Below are 22,100 nucleotides of genomic sequence, written 5' to 3' on the forward strand. Positions count from 1 at the left end.
TATCAATAATTATTAATAATATATAGTAATCTGTACTTTAAAAATTCTTTTCAGTACTGTATGATCATCGTTTGGTTGTATATTATTACTGGAACCATTGATTTTTGAACAGGATGTATCATACGTTAATTAATTTCAAATGAGCTATTTATTGCAATGGGTAGACCCTTTTCTAGGTGCACCGACTATATTGTCAAGGTCGCGGAAAGTCGCTGAATGTAGCTAGTCTAGCAGAATGTAGTATCTTTGGGAGAAGCCTGTCGTTTGCAATTGCGTCTATTCGGTGATATGACGTTTTATGTGTATCTGTGTTTTCTGAAACAACTTCAACCTTCCTATTATTTGATTTTAAATAATAAATGAGCGAAAAACAATAAAATTTCAGAAGTGGGTTTGAATACATTTTTTTTATTTAAAATATAAAAAAACAATATTTAAAGTTCCAGTTTGAAACAATTGTTAATGCGAAAAAAAAATACATTTTTTATCGCAGTAAAAGCTTTCAAAGAAGAAAATAAAACTAAGAAAAATATATGAATGTTTAATACTTTCTGCACCAATCTAAAACGTACACTTTTTATGAAAAATAAAATGAGAGGTTTGATTATAGCAAATCATTTAAGGGTAGCTATTTAAAATTTTCTGATACCACACAGGATGATCAGAAACAATAGTTAGATTGAATCTTTGATATTAATGACATTGCTATATTATAACCTTCGAAGTAAAAACAGCCTTAGCAAATTGTCACTTAAAAAGAAATACTGTAGTCGCTTAAGCATCCACAGTTTTTGACAAGTTGAATCTCTCAGCGAAAGACTAAAGAAGTTTAATTGCGACGCGGCATGTGCGGGGTGAGACAAAGGGAATCGACCTCGAGCACCTTATATTGAATGTAATACAATCTATTCCACATTAACCTGAACAGATTTTCATTTCTGCTGTTTATAATCTCTGAAATCATTATCTTTAAAACTTGTTACTTTACCTATATTTTTATGCATTTTGATACAAACAAATGACATTGTCAAGGTCGCGAGAAATCGCTAAATGCAGGCAACGTAAGACAGGCTGTCGTGGCGATGTTTGGGGCAGGCTTAAGCCTTGTAGTGGACGTCAATAAGGTACCACGATAATGATGTTAAAAGTATATTGGACCCAACGGACAATTAGAGCTAGCTTGAGTTTTTGTTAAGTTAGTTACGAATATTTTCATTCTTTATTTCTTTTCCGGACAGTTAACTAACGAATATTTTTATTAGATTAGATTGATTCAGTCATTTATTTTTTGATCCGGACTTCTATCCCAATTTTCACTATAAAAAAATGACGTATAACACATTTTTGTACCCTTTATACGCAAAGCATTTGACCTCTATCTCGCCTGATGTTAAGCGATGACGGGGTCTATGATGCTACATGTTTGCCTAGAAGAAATCTATTCACGTTTAACTTGAAGACTCCTTAGTTATAATTGTATGGAAACAATGACGCCAATAGGTTGTTCCAATGTTTGGCTATTCGCACTAAAAGCATTAGCAAAACGCTTTTATTGATATTTAATTATTTATTCCAGTAAGGACTCTTTACTTCTTTAACACGTACTTCAATAATACTTCTAAGTAAGTACTTGAAGTCAATTGCTAATGTTCTTATAATGAATTTGCGTTCTACAATCTACTACAGATTAACAAATTTTTTTCCGTAGAGATTGAAACGTTTTTGTAAACTTTTAGCTGTAACTATTTCATATGTGACTGTATATATTGCAAGACGAAGGTCCCCTTTTTCTTTTTCGTCACAAAGACATTCAATTTTCGTAACAGTTTGAACGAAACTGGGGACTTTGGTGTCAAAACTTTTCTCTACTTCCACGACAAAACTTTTCCCGTTCGCCTAAGTTATGAAATGTGCGCATTCGATGTCACGGCTCCAAGGATTAATAACTTGGAAGGCTTCAGTTTGACCTGTATACTTCATCGTTTTCAGTTTCAAAGAAACATTCAAACTATTGTCGAATATATACATCGGGGTAAAGTTGACAAATATTTTAAAAAAGCTGTAAAATGAGGAATTTTTCGGTTCGGAGGTTTGTAATAAAATTCGAAGAAAGTTATTGGAAAAGAAAAACGTAATAACATTGTACGTGAAACAGGGAAAAGCCGTGGAAACCGGAGCATCCGCTACGGAACAAATTAAAATGAAAATTATTTTCCGCCGAAAGCATTCCAGCATTCAAATTAGGAAGTGCGTACTTGTGAAATATTCATGAATCCCAGGATCACATGGACGACGGTATCCCATCAGAATTAAATGAAATTTACCAACTTAATTAATTTTTAAAATCCAATTACCAAAGTTTTAATAGCATCCGAATGCGAACAAAGACGAGAGGAATGTGTTGCATATTATTATTATTTAAAAAAAAAATCTTTTTCATTTCCACACGAGTCTTATTCCAGACCTACCGCAAGATTCAATTAATTTAAAGCGTCTCCAATACATACTTCTCTTTCTTTTTTATATTAATTTAGACAACATTCAATTTTATGGTACATTTAACGGCAAAGTAAACGCTCAGCTTCTGACTTGGACCGCCTTAAAATATCAGAAATTCTTACGACATATAAGTTCAAAATTGCAAGCCGGGAAACACAGGATCCGGTGACGAAAAAAACTTATATTTCTAACTACTGACTTGATAATCTGCATAACTATTTAGCGGTAAGACAACCTCATAGTTCAAAGAAGAATAATGGAGTTAGTTTTAGGATTGCTCCTCTTCTCTTGAGCCATTTTAAGATTTACTCTGTGATCAAAAAGTAAAGTGGAATCGTAATTTAAAACTTCCGGGCATTAGGAAAGAAGGAATTTTTTTCCTACATCGATAGGACTGTTTATAACATTTTCCTGGCATCTGTTTGTTAAAGGCTAGAATATTATCTTGGCTTAACCATTTTAAAGCATGTTTTATGTCTCAAACGCGTCAAGCCTTAATTGTTAAGTTTTTGAAAAAAAAAATAGCGTTAAAAACTTGACTAGTGTCGTTCAGCAACCATTGTATTCGCCTGTGCGACTTCTGGTAATTAAAAAAATATACGACCAACGCAGGGACGCCTTTTTGACACGATTAAAGACATAAAAGCTGAAACGAAGAAGGTTTTAAAGGCTATTCCGACTGTTTTGGAGAAGGGGATGAAATTGATTTGGAAGAATAAATAAATAATTTACAGTTTATTAACAAATTCACCTTAGTTTTTGATCACAGTAATATAACTTTACAAATTAAGAGCTTTAGGAATGAAGGTAAGTTGTCTATCCTAATATGAAACACAATTGTGAGAATGAAAACTGAATTGCTGAATTCCAAATAGAATGCTTGTATTGACACATGGCTAATTATAATCCTTCTGAAATAATATTATAAAAATGTCCCACAGTTTATATTCACACTGCAACCCATATTAATTAATGTCATGCAATTAAAAATATATATTAATATGTTTCAATTAAGTTGTAGATTTGAATCCTTTCTCCGTTTAATAGTATAATCATGCACGAAAACCCTTTTGTATTATTTTATATTCTAGTATGATCAGTGTTAGTACAGTCATAGTATCGATCGATAGCTTTCTTACGTCATGGACGTTCTGCGTTGGATCGTGGACAAGTTCGCCGTACTTATCGACACGGACCTCGGTGGACGGTAGTGGAATGCGAGACTCTGCGTCGAAACGGAATTGACCCTGGCAGCACACGGACAATACCAATGGATGTAATAGTGTTACACAATTGCCGTGATTTAATTGTTTACTTGAGACTTTGGCAATTCAATTTTAATATAAAGTATCAAAACCGTTAGAACTTGTAAACACTTGGTCACGATAGATAAACAATGATCAAGAGGCCCCAGTTACATGCTAGACCAATCAGGCACAAACTAGATACCATAGTAGCTGAAGCAATATAGATCGCCAAAGATTGAAAAAGGATTATATTCAATATCTTTCCTTGAGTCGTATCCACTACTACGCAAGGAGAGATAGTGCCAAGGTCTCAAGTACACAATAGATCGTCTCTGTATCTACATAAAAAGCACGATGTCGTATGTACACAAACACTGTAAAGTTTAGCAAGCGGCGCGTCATGCTTACACGCTTGCATGCTTCAATATCTACGAGCAGGGTCGCATGCGCTGCGGCGACTTCTCGCGCCTCGTCTGCTAGCCGCCTTCCCCTTGGCGTAGCGTCTTCCTTTACAACTACGCAACTCTCCCCGCTCGCTGGCTCGGCGTCTTCTTGCGAAGCGTCATGGACTTTGGGTTCGGGATTGGGATCTGTATCGGGCGGGGTTTCAGCGTATTCAAGCTTGGGCGCAGCTGTCTCGCTCACCCTTTTGTGGTTTTCCGGTAAACTGATGTTGCATTCGTTGTCGAAACGGAACTGACTCTGTGTCCGGGGTTAGCAAGAAAATAAACACATTCATTCATTACTAACATAATAAAATTCAAAGTTGCTGACAGTATTAAGATGCAAAATATATCTATTTTTTATATTAAACTACTGGTTTACGGAACAATCTTTTTAAGTAGTCATTTTTAACCACATAAATCATAGAAAGTCTAAATTCGGCATTCCCGACGGAGCCCTCTAGCCACAGAGTATCCTATGCACTAAGCTTTGGAAATTTATCTCGGTTCGGTCGTGTTCAGCCGATTGCTTTGTTGGACACTCCACGGAGTATCCACTTTGAAAGGCCTCCAAGAACCTCAGCGTGGGCTATCAATAAAATTCGCATAGAGCATTGCGATTTATGGATGCCTGAGTAGATCGGTTCCTGCTATCGTGGTACCTTGTCCTAAATGAGTCCTATTCGAGTTGATTATTAGAATACTTACTATACAATAATTACCTTATATCCAGGACCGAGGCGGTGCATTGCGCAGATCTGGTGAGTGGTTAGAGCTTCACCGAAGAGATATATCGCTGCCATCTGCCCGCAGAACACACGCTCCTCGTCCAACTCGGCCGTCGCTCCGATGTAGCATTTATCGAAGGGCTAGTGACAAAAATGATTTACTTAACATATTTATATATCAGATACATGAAACAGTACGAATTGCAATCTGTTAGCGAACAGTCACTAAATGAGCCAAATTTTTAATGCGAGATCGAATCAAGAACGGATGGTTAGTATTCGAACGAAAAACAATACAACTGAACAGATTGGCTATTAAAGTGGCAGTAGTCAGGTAACACAGCGTGCAGAACCGAAGGCCGCTGGACCTTTGAGGTTCTGGAATGGTGTTAGGGACTGGTGAGCGCAGCGAAGGAGTTGTGTCTACTCATAAAGTGAAGCAACAAAGACAACTAACTATGAACTAGAGATGTCGAACAAAAACGACAGTAAACATTCAGTAATGACTTCGTTCTCATTTAAGTAACTATTTTTCCGAAACATTTCCAATATTCTTCTCACAGACTATTTTTTTAAGGTAGTTGGAGGCAACTAGAGCGACAATCTATGGAGGCATATGTTCAGTAGTGATCAAATTGCTGAAATTATGGTGAAAATGATATCTTAAAATAAATATAATTTCACAAGATTCATTTCAAAAATCCCTGCTTTCTAGAAGAAATTCTTTGAAACGCTTTTTATACAATTTGGTGCTTCCGTTGTAACCCGAGTTACCAGGACATCAGAAACGGGAAGGTACGTATTAGCGAATGAAATTAAGGCGTCACGTGTGTGTAGTAATAAAGCTCTCGGAGCGCGGTAACCCGGTTAGCGGGCACTTCCTCCACGCCGATAAGCGGTAACGCGACAAGTTTCAAAGCCGAATGCTTAACGAAGTGGTCTAATTGAAGCGTGCGATGTAAACTCTAGTTTGAAATTAACTTGCTTATTAAGTGCTAGGCAGGATTCGCGAGAATGATTCTGTAGCATCGGGACTATGTTTTATAGGTACACTTACAAGAAAATATACAAAGTGATTGGTTATAGATGTAATACTTTGGAAGACGTGAATTTTTAGCACATTTCCTGTCAATTAATACAAATAAAGTACTAGGCTCAAAGCGTTTTCAAATTTAGAATCACTACATATTGAAATTATTTATTGTTTACTATCTGTCCTTGTCTAGAAATTGTACCGTCATTAAAAGCTTCATGGGCAGCAGCCATTTGGCAGGCTACATGGGTAGCTTTTACACTTATATCCAATCTATCTACGTAGTTAATCAAATTTCTTCTTCTCTATAGTTTCTTAATTGCTAAAAACCATGTTATCATGAAACGCTTTCACGGAATCGATGATGAACTGTTTCCATGCTCTCTATCTTCTCCTTTCCTCAAGGCAGTAGTTATACGGAGTCCAATAATAGACTTCACTTGATCAGATCAGTGTTCAGAGAATCGGTCCTTTTGGTCCCCACAAAACATACATTCCCCACAAAAAGTAGTTTGATAAAGTTTTCCGGTTGTCTACGGGCAATATGTCCAAAATAACTAAAGAATTGTTGGTAAAGTTGCCTTGATCTTGGATTGGTCATTTGATGTTGGAATGATTCAAGAAACAAATCTCTATACAAGGATTAATAAGAGTAAAGAACGTAAAAGGCATTTTATGAGTCCGTGGTAACTAGAGTTAAATAAAGAAACAGGTACTCGAGAGGTTTAATCAATTAAATTAGAAAGCTGTGTTCACGTTTACCAATTGAAGTTAGACTTTAAAGTTGCATCTCTGTAATTTACTATTAATTTATTTTATTTAAGTTAATAGTCAGACGTATAATTCTTGGTAATGTTACCGACCATATAAATCAGTGAAAGCAAAGTTGGTTGAAAAAGTATCAAAACGTTTTCATCCAGCATTCGACAATGATCAAAACATGAAGGTTTGTAACATGACAACTGTGCGTGTATATTTCGTAATAAAGTCTAATCTCTTATTATTTTAATATACGTAAGTACAATAAAGCCCTCCCAGCCTCCCCCGAAACTCTCCTTCCTTCGTCTACTCTGTAAAACGATTCGGTACGACAAAATGAAATGTTAGTTCCCATACATTGTTTAGACGAAGGGAGGTTTTAAGAGTGACTTAATACTCATGGCGCGGAGATGTCGCGATCGGAGCTTGCGTACAGAGATAACATAACATCGGATTTAACAATTGTATTGTTTTACTGTAGAACGAAGAGAATAAATCAGTCTGTGCAAAAACATCAAACTGAAGATACCAGTTTCTCTTTACTCGTTGTTTAATTTATATCTAAATGGCAGTGAAACTGTAGAAATAAAAAAGAAACATTTTCTAGGTTTAACAGTATTATATTATATTATTGCTTATGAAACAAATTTCCTATTTTGTGGTTACATTGGCTTCAGTAACAATGTGATTCTTCAAGTTTTATTTGATTTTAAACTAAAACCTCCGTTTCCGTTAACTTCATAATTTTATCAGCTAGAGGTATAAGAGAAAAAAAATTGTTGCTACTGTCTCTGCACATTATTTCCCAATTTTGTACGCTGACATGCCCGATTTAATTTAAATTTATTTTATGTTTCCGTTTTTAAGACCTCTGTCATGCAATACCCTTCATGGGTTACCATACCCATCTTTCATCATTATCAATGTCTTTCATTCTTTCCTCCAATTGCTTTCACAATATCTTTAATTCCTTTCAAAACTATTCTTCCATACCTAACCTCATTTTCTTCACCTTGCCTCTAGAGTTCTAAAATTTTATTTATTACTTTTTCATTTGTTGAACAATTTATGTATTTTTAATTCTTATTTTCTTACCATCTTTATTGCATGTAATTTACATTTCTAACATCACGGCTGTTTTATCACTTTTTGCATATTGATTTTTATTGTTTTACATTACATTTTGCAGACCTCTAAAAAGGCCTGGCAACACTCATCTTTGCTCACTGGTTTGGTATTCTAATCTGCTTAAATAGACTTTTGAGATTTCCTCAACTCTTCGGACACATTCTTCTGCTCTGACATTAAATGTCCATGTTTACTCTATGACTTTGACAGTTATTGGAGTGATTTTTAACAAGGTTTGGATTTAAATATTACAAATATTGATAAATAACATAAATCATAAAATGAAAATTATGACCGAAAACTATATTATTAACGTAAGAAATAGAGAAATTGACAGTAATTCAGATATCAAAAAACGCTTGGATGCTACTTTAAAAAAAGAAGTTACATGTGAACGCATCTTTAGACATCTATAAAATTTTTGACGCTTACTAACGCCACCTATCCGCCGTAGCCTACAAATCCACAATCCACAAGTTGGTATAGCAAAATCTATAATGACTCCTATTACAACGGTTGTAAATATTTATATAAGTTACTATTGAATAGTATAAATACTATCAGAAAACACAAATATGTTAATCAGAATTTATTTAACTATAAATGTTAATAAAATGTAAATAAACTATGTGGCATGTACTGAACCATGCCTAATAATTTACGAAATATGCAGTTATTATTATATACACGATGTACATTGCTACATGAGTATGAAGACAAAAATGGAGGACCGTGACACCACGGAAACAATCTCACTGAGTAAACGCCCGGAGCGAAACCGGTAATGTATTGAAGTCGATGCGTAGTCACGTACATCGTAAGCTGATTAATATTCATTGTACGGGGGGTCGATTGAATGGTTGTCATGGTTGAGATGAACATTTTAATCCATATTATTTACGATGAGAATTACTTTTTAGAAGCGGACTTTTACCACTGTCCAAGTGGCATCTGCAAATTCAACAGGTTAAAAGTGGCAGGACGTAGAGAGCGCCTAGCTTAAAACCTCTTTTATCGTAGCGAACCCGAATTTTTGTTGAGGAGCGTCGCCCTAGAAGGCCGAACCGCATTAGTATCTAAAAGTATAAAAGAGTATGAAAATATTTGATGATAAGAGACATTAAATCAATCTTGAACCCAAAAAACCACCATCTCCTAAATTTTTATGAATCCCGCATACTCCGTGCCGAATTTGCATACGGCGTCGATAATAAATTGCTACTAACGACGTGTACGTGACAAACAGTCAGGTCGGGGATGCTGCCGCAAGATAGCTGAATATATTAGCGCTAAGCTGTCGCAAGTTATGTGCGCCTGGTGACTGCGTTGCGATTAAGGTGCACGAGTCAACTTAAACTTTGAAAATGAGGGGACCAACTTCTTCAATGTTTACTTAAGATTACTCTGGTATTGAGCATTCTTATATACTACAGGATGATCAGTTTCAGGTGAATGTATAGCCTGCTTGGTTAAAAACTCGAATACTACGTACGTCTGTCTACCATTTGGATGGACATCCTACTCTGCGTATGACAGTCCGTGATCTCTCCAGCATCTTAAGACGACATGTATCTGTTGAGTGCGCTATTGACCAGAGCACTGCCACCTCAACCCAGCATTATTATATAGATGATTTTCGTTCGTATAGCGACTTCCTATTTCTTATTTGATTACGGTTCTCTACATTATTAATTATAAAATAGTATATATATTAATAACTGTAAATAAAAAAAATCACTTTCTTTCTCTACCTTTCTCGATGGCTTATAAATTTTTAACAAATTTTCAGTCGAAAATACTTTATAATAAAAAAATCGATACTCACATCGTTTGTGGAAACGAACCAAGCCATCTCCGTACTGGAAGCCAGCTGCCCGTTCACCAAGCATTTGATTTCACTCTTTGTCCACCTGTTGTAAATGTACACCACTGCTATCGCGTACCATCTGCGACATCAAATATTCAAATTCAAATTGGTATTTACACGCATATTGAATCAACTATTTTTAAATTATTTTTAGTACGCTACCACCGGTTTAGAAGTGAACTGTAGAGAAAGTCCGCCCAGAAATTATACAGTTGCACTTTTCAAATGAAATTTATAACACTAGATGCTCACAAACAGAACAAAGTTAGACAAATTCCAATCAACTAAAAGCCCTTGATTTTTATAGAACATTTATTAAATAATGTACTTATAACTCTAGATTTAAAACTAAGAAAAGATAGATGTAAAATATCTTGCGGAAAATATCCGCTAGCAGGCGGTTACTTCTTTTCAGCATATGGGCTCCAAGGCTGCAAGGCATAGTCTCCTTTAAACATTGTCACTATGACCGGTACAGCGTTGCCGGCATCCTGCTACTTCCCACAACTATCTGGTATGTCCTCCTAGTAGCGAGCTCACCCACGCCACGTCTACCGGCCCGTGGTCGCCACTTCAGAACCTTTCAGTCCCAACAACCGTTGGTTGCACGAGCTATTGGAGCTGTTGCTTATGTCGGAGACCTTGGTTTTTCTGCGAATTATTTTTTTGACCTATTCTTTGCTCTTTGGGTGACCTTGAACCTTCTGGCCTGTCATAAGCTAAAACATTTACTCCTATTCGAACCCCAAAATATAGCCATCTTACATTACTTAATTAAATTAAATTTTGCAACTAAAGATGTATTTGTTACGATCCCTATAGATATATAAACTTCACTGTTCATTTATAGATTGACAAAGCTATGTATGAGAGCATGTAATAAAAAGTTAAAAGAGAAATTAAACCATAAGTCAACAATACGCACCTTCTCGGTTGGAATTCGTATTTAACGCAGTGCTGGAATCCCTTTCCTCGAACCTTCATAGAGGTCAACACCAGGCAATTGCCCACGAAGTGCGCTGTGTATCCCACGCCTTTGCTTGTTTTGAAACTGTATGAAAATGTATTTTTTTAGTATCACATATGAGAGTAATCATAAAAACCAACGGAGCGTTTGATACGAAACGAAAAGATCAAGGAAATGCAATGTAATAGTATCAGCTCACTGTACCCTAATATTATATTAAAAGAAATATATGTGTGTGTATATATATTTAATATATAAAATTCTCGTGTCACGGTGTTCGAACTTGAACTCCTCTGAAACGGCTTGACCGATTTTTACCTAATTTTATATGCGTATTCAGTAGGTCTGAGAATCGGCCAACATCTATTTTTCATCCCCCTAAATGTTAAGGGTAGTCCACCCCTAAATTTTTGGTTTTATTTTTTTATGACACAGCATACAAAAATACATACAACCCTAAATTTTCACCCCTCTTCGATCAACCCTTATATTTTATTTGTTAATTAAAAACTCTATTTTTTTTTTGCAAAACAACGTTTGCGGGATCAGCTAGTATATATATATATATATATATATATATATATACTAGCTTGATTCATAGTTAACTTTAACTATATCATGTCAGCCGATAGATGATCACTGCAAGACACGGGTCTCGGGCAGTCTGCTTCCAGTGACCTTTATTATGTAGTCGGTCCACTTAGTGGTGGGTTTACCCTCATTGCGTCTACCGGCTTGTGGTCGCCGCTCAAAAACCTTCTGGACCCAACGGACATAACAACTAATGATTAAATATTCCTTATTAACATATTTCGAGTGCTTTTCAGGACCCAATAATTAGGGGTAAAATACACGTGGGGAACGTAAAAATTAAAAATTAACGCGTATATATTGTAAATAGTTTTAACATTACGAGTAACAGTTTTGTTGATCTAAGAAGTCTTTAATCTTCTTTGTTTCAGCCAGAAAACATCCTCTGTTGGACAAAGGCCTCACAATAATTTTCTAAGATCGGTTGAAAGCTTCCTGCATCCATTCGATGACCGTAACAATTTGTCCACTTTGTGATAAGATATCATACACTACGTATACTGATCCGTCGTCTTTACTCCGGGATTTTAAAACCCCAGCGGTCAACTGTTCATCGTGCGTATAATATTTTCTAGTGAAATGTGACTCCGACAATATCTCACTTGGTTGTTATCTTTCTATATTCACTGAACACGAAGAAAGTATTTTGGATATTGGGTTCTTCTCCACGAGTGACAATTTCAAAGCTCATAGATATTCTTAACAAACCAGCTATAATATAATAATAGTTCAAAGAAATTTCATTACAACTTCAAACGGCGAGTGTTCGTTTTAATATCAGTAATTTTAATTAACTTAAACGCCTAAATGCTCTCTAAGAGAATTTCTCTTTTCTAATTAAGTAAGAGAATATCTTTGCTAATAAAGTGGGAACGTTGCTTTTAATTCTCGTCAATAAAAACTTCTCGAGTTGTTCAATTGGTGCTGGCGGGTCTCTTCATTGAAATTTCATAATTAATATTTTCGACCTTGCGGTATTTCTATTTAGGAGCTTTTTCTGATTGTTTCAATAATTTCAATTGGGTCACCTCTAAACATTTATATTTTTAACAAAGCAAGTAGCATCTCCATTTCTAACACGGCTGAATATTACGCTTTAATTATATCATTTGTAGAAATTATTGCAATTGAGTTAGTTCTTGAAATAAAGACAATGAACGTGAATAGAACTTGTTTGGACAGTAAGAAATATCATTAATTTTAGATAACATCAGTAGTAATCTGCCAGCATCAGGCATAAGATATATTTAATTATTAGGAAAGAAACAAAAAGAATACACGAGAATGTACAAACTAAAATAATTAAAGGTGATAAACGTTTCAGCCTACCGCGTGCTCCGCAGTGTCGAGATGGATACGGTCTTGGCCCAGCTCTCACGAGTCACGGGGGGTTCTCTGAGTACCTTCTCAGGTTCAAGCTCAAGGAGGACCTCTCGTGCTTCTGTGAACCGAGCGTGGGCCAGACCGTGGTCCACCTTGTGGCCCACTGTCCGGTGTTCGGAAGACTGCGCGCAGATTCCGAATGCCGGATGGGCAAAAAGATAGAGGAAAGGAATATGTCGGCCATCATGCAAGACGAAGGGGAGAGAGAATGCTTCCACAGCTACTGCAGGAAGGTGGTAATAAATGCAATAGGTAAAAATAAAACGAACACTAAAATATAGAAATAAAAGGAATATAGATAGTGGTACCAAAAAGAGTGTAATAAATAGTATAATATAAGATGATAATTACAAAGAAAATACGTGTTAAATATTTGAACAATAAATAATGTTACAAAATAAAATAGTAAATAAACCTAGAATGTAGTGGTTGAGGATGAATGTATGGCTAATGGAATGAAAGAGAAAGACTGGAAAAATTGTAGAATGAAAGAAACAGTACGACAGATAAGATGATATATGAAAGAGAAGAATGATAATAATAAAAAATATGAATAAATTACTAGAATTAAAAAGTCCCTGTCCCACACGAGATAGGGGAACGAGAGGTCCCCAACAGCGGGGACCATTAAAAAAAAAGGTTATAAACGATGTTTAAATTATCAAAATAAAATAAAACTCAATATTATGCAAAAAAAATTTAACTAGGATATCAGAAACGAGCAGTATTAATCTTACTGAGATTTGGACGCTTTAGACTGACTTAACACTAAGGCCCCCGAGGAGGGACTTCAGGCGGTAGAAGACTGAGACTCGTTGGTCGCGGGTTCAACTCTATAGGATTGCCACTGCTCACAAACAAGTTTCTAGAGGTTAGTTAGCAGTGTTTTATGCGTACCATAATACCAAATTGCGATCGTCACCCCTTCTGCAAGCGTGTCGATTCCATATATACCTTTGGTGATATCATATATATAAATATATATATATGATATATATATATATACACACATATATATATATATACACATATATATGTATATATACTCGTATATATATATATATATATATGTGTGTGTGTGTGTGTAGCTTTTAAAAGTCCAGCAATAAACGGTTCCAACTAATCGAAACGAAAACGCCCTCCAGCATCAGGGTCTACATTCCCGAAGACTCGAACCCTCCTGTGGAAACCGTGTAACAAAGTTCCAGTAATTTAAAGTATTTGCTCACAAAGCTACCTCGCCTGCGGTGATACCTTTCATTACGTCGTACATAAAACTTTTCTGTAACACGCTTCAATTATTAACAACGGGAACAAGCCAACTTTAACGTGGAAGCAGAATATATATTCACAAAGAAATTTAATTATAACAACATGAAAACCCTTAATAAATTCCGAAGGCAACCGAACGTGATAGAAACAATCATTTATTGGAAATTTTAGGATAACGGCTATTTATTATACAAAATGATTGTTCGGTGGTAATTTATGTATGGTACACCCTATACAGAAACAGAAAAGTTTCAGCCATAAATAACTTAATGTTAACATAGCAAGAAAAAGCCTTTTCAAAGTTAAGATAACTATATATTAAAATTAAATATTTTGTAACAGTCCGTGCAGACTTTATACTGCCGGAAATTATTACCCTATTACATTCCAACACAACAAGTATAAATTTTAGCGTGATCACTTTATACAGGCTGATTGTAAATAGGCGTAAAATATTCAAAGCTTTTTGCTTACATATTGGCTTTACATTCCCTCATTCACAGCGTTTAATCAAACAATCATCCTGTAGAATCTAAAGCACGCTTACTCAAAAGATTGTTAAGTTCGTAATGTATGATGATGAAGTCTGTTGAGGAATAAATATTATTCCTAAAATCATTAATAATATTATTTCACTCCATATACGAATTTCATTCTAAAACAGCCTTCGTGGATCAAAGCGAGTTTAAAACGTTTGAATATTTAAGTTTAAAAACGCCATTACAGAAAAGCTCAATCTGATTCTTGTTTCTATCAAATTGGGTTCTTCTAAACTGGAAATGATTCTATGTGGATAACAATATGAAATAAAAAATGTTTATCTTACAGCATATGGTTATTGTTTCCGATATTGAAAGTAAATATTAAATTACCAGTATAGATAGGGTTTCTCTCGTTCAATATTCACAGAGTTGATGGGGTCCAGCCGGAACCATGTCGTGAAAGTGAATCCGTTCTCGTATGGCCACCGCGCGAGGGGCGGCAGCACAATCGCCTGTTAAAAAAATAATACAATATTAAAGTTAAATATTTACCCACAGATTATAAATAAATAATTCAAAAGTGGTGTTTCAAAAAAATTTAAATGTCACTGAGCAAACTCTGATAGCTAAAATCTAATTTAGTTGAAATTTAATGGAAAATTAAAATAAATAACTTTGTATTCTCGTCATCATCATGTTAGTCCTTCGACGTCCACGGTTGGACATTGGCTTTTCCAAAAGATTTTTCTATAAAACCGAATAAAAGCAGGCGGCATTCATTCTCTTCCAAAGACCTTAGCAAAATTTTGACAGACGACGTTGCAACCAAACCTAAATAATATAAAGCGAACTCTAATATAATACGAGTGCCAAACAAAACCGCTTCACAATTACTCAATAAAACTTCGAGTACAAGCGTACCCGACAAAGTTCGGGCGGCAACCAAGAGATATAGCGGAGAGTTATAACTAATTCAGAAACCCGCTAATTTCGTATTAAATCAAGGCGAGAACTAGTTAAATATGTACCCGTTACTAACTCGGTTGAACGTAACGGCGCCAGTCGCCCTCCGCCGGGGTCTTACGGACCCGTATTTTACGGTCATTCCGAGGTCGGCAAACTTTGTCTTACATCGCCTTTATACGTTGAAACATACGACAAACATTGCCAAAGCGTGTCCCATTAATCAACGTCGGCCAAGTCAGACTGAATAACTATAGAAAACTATATATATACACATATATGTGTTAGTTTATTAATACCCAAGTCTACCACTAGAAATACAGACCTGAAACATCAACAAACATTGCCACTGCGTGTCCCATTAATCAACGTCAGCCAAGTCAGACTGAATAACTATAGAAAACTATATATATACACATATATGTGTTAGTTTATTAACCCTTTCACGACCACGGGGACGCCGGTGTCCCAAGCAAAAATCATGGATTAATTAAATATTTACGTAACCATTGTAAATTATTTTTTTGTTTTAATATTTCGGAAAGTACCTTTTTATTATTTTTTACTAGCAATATAGGATAACTGTCACCGTTTGTTGTTTATCGTCATCGGAACGTTAGAGTTCTTTTGGCGCGAATGATCTGCTGTTTGGAATAAATAATTGATATTGTAAAAGTGCTTTTCAAGTTTTTACAGTGTCAAATTATCATTACCTGGTAAGTAAATTGTTATTCTAAATATTCAGTAGTAATGTATTTATGTTGTATTCTGTGATAAATCGTTATAAAGATTATGGGACACGGATGTCCCTGTCGGCGTAAAGGGATACTTTTTATACGGAATTTCTTAACTTTTGGCCTGGTGATATACCAAAATGCTATCATTTTCTTACTCATATTTCTCTCAGAATATGTTTCGTAAGGGACGTGGAGTTTTTGAACTTCGAAAAAATAAAATTCTTCAAATTTTTGTGGGCGACAATAGCGACGAGGAAGATGATTTAGTGCTTGATGACGAAGACCAAAGACTTCTAGTACAGGATGATGACCAAGGGGTATTTGATGTCGAGGTTGAAGAGACGACGACTCTTCAACGGCAAGAATCACCTGAACCTTCAACGTCACAAAAAAACAATCCATCTAATCACTAACCAATCACCTAACAAAAGGAATTGTTTCGCCGAGTACCACAAATAACTTGCCCTATTATATTTATATTATTCATAAACAAGTAAAAAAAGTACACTAAGTAACAAATGTACATTATTTACAACAAAACAGACTTACCAACAAGTAAACCAAAATTTAGAGTTTAAGTAGAAAGTAACCCTTAGCGACCATAGGGACATATTTGTCCCATAAATTTCCAAAAAAAATGTAAAACTTTTTTGAATTTTTAGTATAAATTATGTTTTTAGGATGCCTATTAATTCATTACATCTAGCTAAATTAATTAAATAAGGTACCGTAACCTTATGGTCCTGAAAGGGTTAATACCCAAGTCTACCACTAGAAATACAGACCTGAAACATCAACAAACATTGCCACTGCGTGTCCCATTAATCAACGTCGGCCAAGTCAGACTGAATAACTATAGAAAATTATATACATACACACACATATGTGTTAGGTTATTAATACCAAAGTCTACCACTAGAAATACAGACCAGGTTTGGTATACCTTTTTCTACGCTTAACAAAATTAGTATGGTATTAAAATACAATTTTATAAAACGTCTTTAAATTTACGAAATGTATTACACTAAAACATAAAAAAACATCTAAAACAGTGTAAAAAATTTTTGAGTGATAAATAAAGCTTAGGAATAAATTGCTTTATTATAGTATCCTCTAATACAATGTGTTGTATAAGGGACCACAAAATATTCTTAAACTCCGGAGATATTCACAGTGTTCATTTAGCGATGGTAAAAAAGCGACGTTTTATGATAACATATTACTCAATTTAATTTTATTAGCATATCGTTACTGATTTTAAATTCCATATTACTATGATATGTATACATTATTTCGAGCAATGGTAGCTCAGCGGCAGAGTGAGAAGACTTGCAACCGTAGATCGCGATCCCTTCTTCTAGTCTTGTTCAAATCTAGCTGTTCGCTCTCTATGTTTTTACAGAAGACGAACTCAATAATTATGTATTTTTAAGGAGCACAACTAGTTCGTAAACCTAATTACAAAGCGCCAAAAGAACGTAGGTATGACAGTGTCACTGTCTAAAGCAGTGTTCCCTAGAGTGTAGCCCACACCCGACAGGTGGACAATTTAATTGTTAAATTGCCTATTTGAAAGTGGACTCGACAAAAGTTTAACCCTTTCGCTTTAATATAAAAAATATGTTACATATGGTAGTGTGAGAATTTTGGAGACTAAGGTGAGGCATGCCAGAAAGTAGGTTGGAAAATACTGCCTTAAAACTTCTTAAAATACCAAAGAAAAATGAAAATTGGTAGCGATAATCCTATTTATGTTAGAGTTCATATTCGCTTCGTTGTTCACTTGGCGAGCGTCGATATGGGACGGAATGTAATGCGATTAAATACTTTCATAAATTATAGGTTAATAGATTCTGTAACCAAATTTTATATGTGCAATATTTCAATAGACGTAACGTTAAGAATGACATAGTACTTATATAGTTAGATCGCAGGAAGTCGCTCGATGCGAGCAGCGCAAAATGGATCATAGTAGCGATCTGTAGGTCAAGCATATACCTTTTTTTTTTATGGTCCCCGCTGTTGGGGACCTCTCGTTCCCCCATCTCGTGTGGGAACAGGGACTTTTTATTTCTAGTAATTTATTCATATTTTTATTATTATCATACTTCTCTTTCATATATCATCTTATCTGTCGTACTGTTTCTTTCATTCTACAATTTTCCCAGTCTTTCTCTTTCATTCCATTAGCCATACATCCATCCTCAACCACTACATTCTAGGTTTCCTTACTATTTTATTTTGCAACATTATTTGTTGTTCAAATATTTAACACGGATTTTCTTTGTAATTATCATCTTATAAAGCATATACCTTGCAGTGAGCGACAATTGACCGATGGCATTTGCGAACGCATAGACTGTATAAACGTATTAAATAAATTCAAATGATGGTAGTAATTTAATTATGACTTTACAAAACTAGGTAACAGTAAAATAACACGTAACAATAGACTGACAACAAACGAACAAGCAAAACTGTCAATATACAAAGTATATAAAACAAAAAAATATAAAGAGTTTTTCAGATGGTATTGTGTATATAAAGAGATTCATCTTTTATCAGTTTATGAATAAGCTGAATGACCATCTAGCTGTCAAATTACAATAAATATTATAAATTTGTAAAATTACATTTATGTCTTCATCTAATATGAAAAGATGAATGTTTGTTCGTAAGTCTTTTATAGAATCGTAAACTATGCATTTGATCATATGATGATCTTCAGCAAAGTTGTTATGCATGAGCCCACGAATGTTTCGAAGATGCTATGTCCAATTTTAGACAGACGGCGCCACTGTTATTTTATTAAATTCCATACATTGTCGAAACAGTTCATGCTGATTTGAACTGAAACGAAAACAGTGAAATAATTATGACGTTTCGAGTTGTATGTGACATAAGGATGTATGTGAATTGTGAAATTCATGTCCGGCTCACAAAATTCTAATAAAATCATTTTTTTTTTCGCGCGGATAAAATCACAGGGCACTGCTAGTTATTTGTAGTATTACGTATAATTCTAATAACTATCAAATAAGGCTCTCGTAGCTTATTATGAAAGGTACACAAAAGGTAACTCTTAAATGGATAATTATATTAAAATATTAATACTTCAAATTGAATAGCTCTTTCTGTTTGAGGAGCGGATTAAAGAGTAGGCAAACTGCTTTAAATATTTCACTAAAACGTAATTTTCTTCCTCTCGTGTTCGTCTATTAGAAGGGCTTTTTAGAACACGACGTTACAAAGAAATGAATAGCTGTCAATAAAGGACCAAAAGTGGGGAATTGAGATAAAATATCGGAGCACCCTTTGAGGGTGGAAAACCCTATTTATCACTACATCAAGCGTTCGAGGGATAACTATGGAGAAGGGGCGGTTTCGTGTGACGTAATTCAGTTTGTATCAGAACTATTTCTAGAGCACTTCGAGTTCGATCATATAACTTGTATATCTCAATACTGTCTTTTAAATCTTTTTATATGGACAGAAGACAGAGCTGAAACGTGGACGCTGATGATTCTGGATTCTTCGGAATTTTTACGTCTTGGAGACGAATTTTCAGAATCCCGTGGGCAGCGCACCAAACCAACGTTTCGATCCTCAAAGAACTCAAACATAAAAAAGAGGTTAGCATTGACTGTGCAAATACGAACCCTCAAGTATTGTGAGGAAAAGTGGAAGAAAAACCATCTCGTGGACGCTCATCAAAGAGATGGAAGGACATCATCAAAACTGTCATTAATAAGTCAATAAATGAATGCTCTCTATCAGCAAAACACCAAGCTACATGGCGACGTATAATGAGAGTGGGGGCACCAGAACCAACCGGAGCGTGACCACGACACTGACAATAGTCCACTATGGAGAAGATCTCAATACTGAAGATCAAATTGATCTGTTATTGGGTCCTCTCAAACCAGGACATCAGGATCAAGGTATTTAGAAAGCTTGCATCTTAATGTTGAAGGATACCGAGTCAATTAATGCATACTAAACATTATCCAAAAATAAATGCTTTTATAAATAACAATTAATGATACGTGGCATCCTTTTTAAAGTTGTTTACTATCTGTCTCTGCAGACTTTGCTACCAGAAGCTTTTAGCTCGTCGATTTCATTAAAAAAAATGATGTAACCTATTACAGTGTTTTACTTCGTACAGGATGATTACAAATAGGTGTAAAAACTTAAAATCTTTTTGCTGACCAATGAGCTATACATTCATCCCATTTGTAGCTTTTATACCTATATCCAAACATACTGTATAAAAGTAAAACCAGACGTCTATACATATGATGATATGTCAGTTTAGCCTATTACATTCAATGCCAAGCTTCCAACTTTTTTCTTTGAAAAATTCAAAGCCATTTTAATAAATTTATTAGAAAACATTAAAGTTGTTAAAAAGTACAACTTTAAATTAGTAAAAGTAGTTGCGTTGTGCCATTATTGTTGGCAGCGAAGTCGTGTACGCTTGGCTTACAGCTGTAAACTTTAACAAAAGGTTTGCACTTAACTGCACTATTTGTTTGGTTTATTGCAGCTTGTAAAGTTTTGCGTCCAATTAAACAATGGATTAGTTTATTTTCTTCTTTTATTGTAACTTCTAAATATATCCAGAGGTTCACTGACTTTATTGACTTTAATGTAAAATAGATTTAATCAAAAAATGTTTAATATCTATGCAAATGTTGAAAATTTGTCTGATAGTAGACATTGCAAGTGCTTGTAGAACCTTGTTTTTAACATATAAAATGCAATGGGGTAACTTGACTGCAAGAAAATAATAAAATCCAGTCTAGAATCAATTTAACGTACAATAGATTGGTATCTTGTTTTATTTTATAAAGCCATTTATTATGGTTTTCTATTTTTTTCAGTTATTATCGTTTTGTAGTAGAATTAGAAGAATTACGGCCAGGGCTCTGTACATCTTCTGTTTTCTTCTTTTCAGCCAGTGGACACCCACTGTAAGTTATAGGTATCGTCTAAAGATGACCATGATGAGCGGTCCTGTGCTACCGCATCCAGCGATTTCTCCTGCGATCATCACTATGTACACATGGTGGGGGGAGCCTACCTAAGTCACGTGTACCGGCTCGTGGTCACCACCCGAGAACCTTTCGACCCCAATCTGGTAATTCTCCAATTAGCAAAAGTAACTTGTATTGTGCATTATTGTAGGTGTGCCTGTTTGGAATAAATAAATTTCCAATATTAGACCAGACCTCATTTTAAGTGATAAAAGATAATATAAATTAGAAAAAGATAAGATAAATATAATTAAAGATAAGTTCAATTCTTAATGTGCCTGTTTTTACTACAGAGTTAACTTGACAGGTTTTAATTTTAAAAAATATAGCCTAAATTGAAAAAAAATGTAGTGAAAAAATGTTAATTACACCACACATAAAACTCTCGGCATTAACCAGGGAAGCAGACGAGGCTAAGACGTGTCAGTTTGCCGTCAGATCTGCGGATAAGCGCGACAGAGAGAAATGGAGCGGCCCCCGACCGGGGATGCGATAAATAAGGAGAAAAAATCGGACACAGATAGCCCAGTATGTCACAGGGATTACGCTCGCCGTCCCATATTTGAATAAGAATTGCCAATAAGGACGCCGCTTATACGATACCCCTAAGCTATTCTGCCCGCCTGGTATCGATCTATGTTACCGCAGTCCTGGTCTTAAAGTCAGCTAGAGTAGATAAAAATGTTACCGTTATTTTTCCGCTATTTATCTCAAAGCACAATAAATCCTATTTTCATACCTTTCTATAGGTTGTATATCATTTATAACTCTTTTATGGGAAACTATGCATGGAACACTTCCAAAAATGTTTCTGTTACCAGGTACATTTAAAAAGTTTATTGTACATAAAATTGTAAAAATATCCCTTTAGTGGAAGGATTTTTATGTGATTATATATATTATAGCTTAGATATTGCTCTACTACTTTTTCGAGGATATTATAAAAGAGATCATAAATAAAA

General features: G+C 35.1%; 1 protein-coding gene across 1 annotated transcript in view; it reads right to left on the reverse strand.

Annotated features, from left to right (window-relative positions):
• The window catches only part of rg (rugose), a 728,321-nt gene that overhangs the window by 322,880 nt on the left and 383,341 nt on the right, over positions 1–22,100 (reverse strand). The window contains exons 6-10 of the mRNA XM_068766997.1: positions 14,790–14,911; positions 10,630–10,755; positions 9,663–9,783; positions 4,912–5,058; positions 4,155–4,448 (exon numbers count right to left, since the gene is read on the reverse strand). Coding sequence (XP_068623098.1) covers positions 4,155–4,448; positions 4,912–5,058; positions 9,663–9,783; positions 10,630–10,755; positions 14,790–14,911 — 810 coding nt within the window. The remainder of the gene's footprint in view (positions 1–4,154; positions 4,449–4,911; positions 5,059–9,662; positions 9,784–10,629; positions 10,756–14,789; positions 14,912–22,100) is intronic.

This window comes from Battus philenor, unplaced genomic scaffold (assembly GCF_028537555.1).
Source record: "Battus philenor isolate CCGP_79_NKW_IND1 unplaced genomic scaffold, ilBatPhil1.0.hap1 SCAF_22, whole genome shotgun sequence".
Taxonomy (NCBI): Eukaryota; Metazoa; Arthropoda; class Insecta; order Lepidoptera; family Papilionidae; genus Battus; species Battus philenor.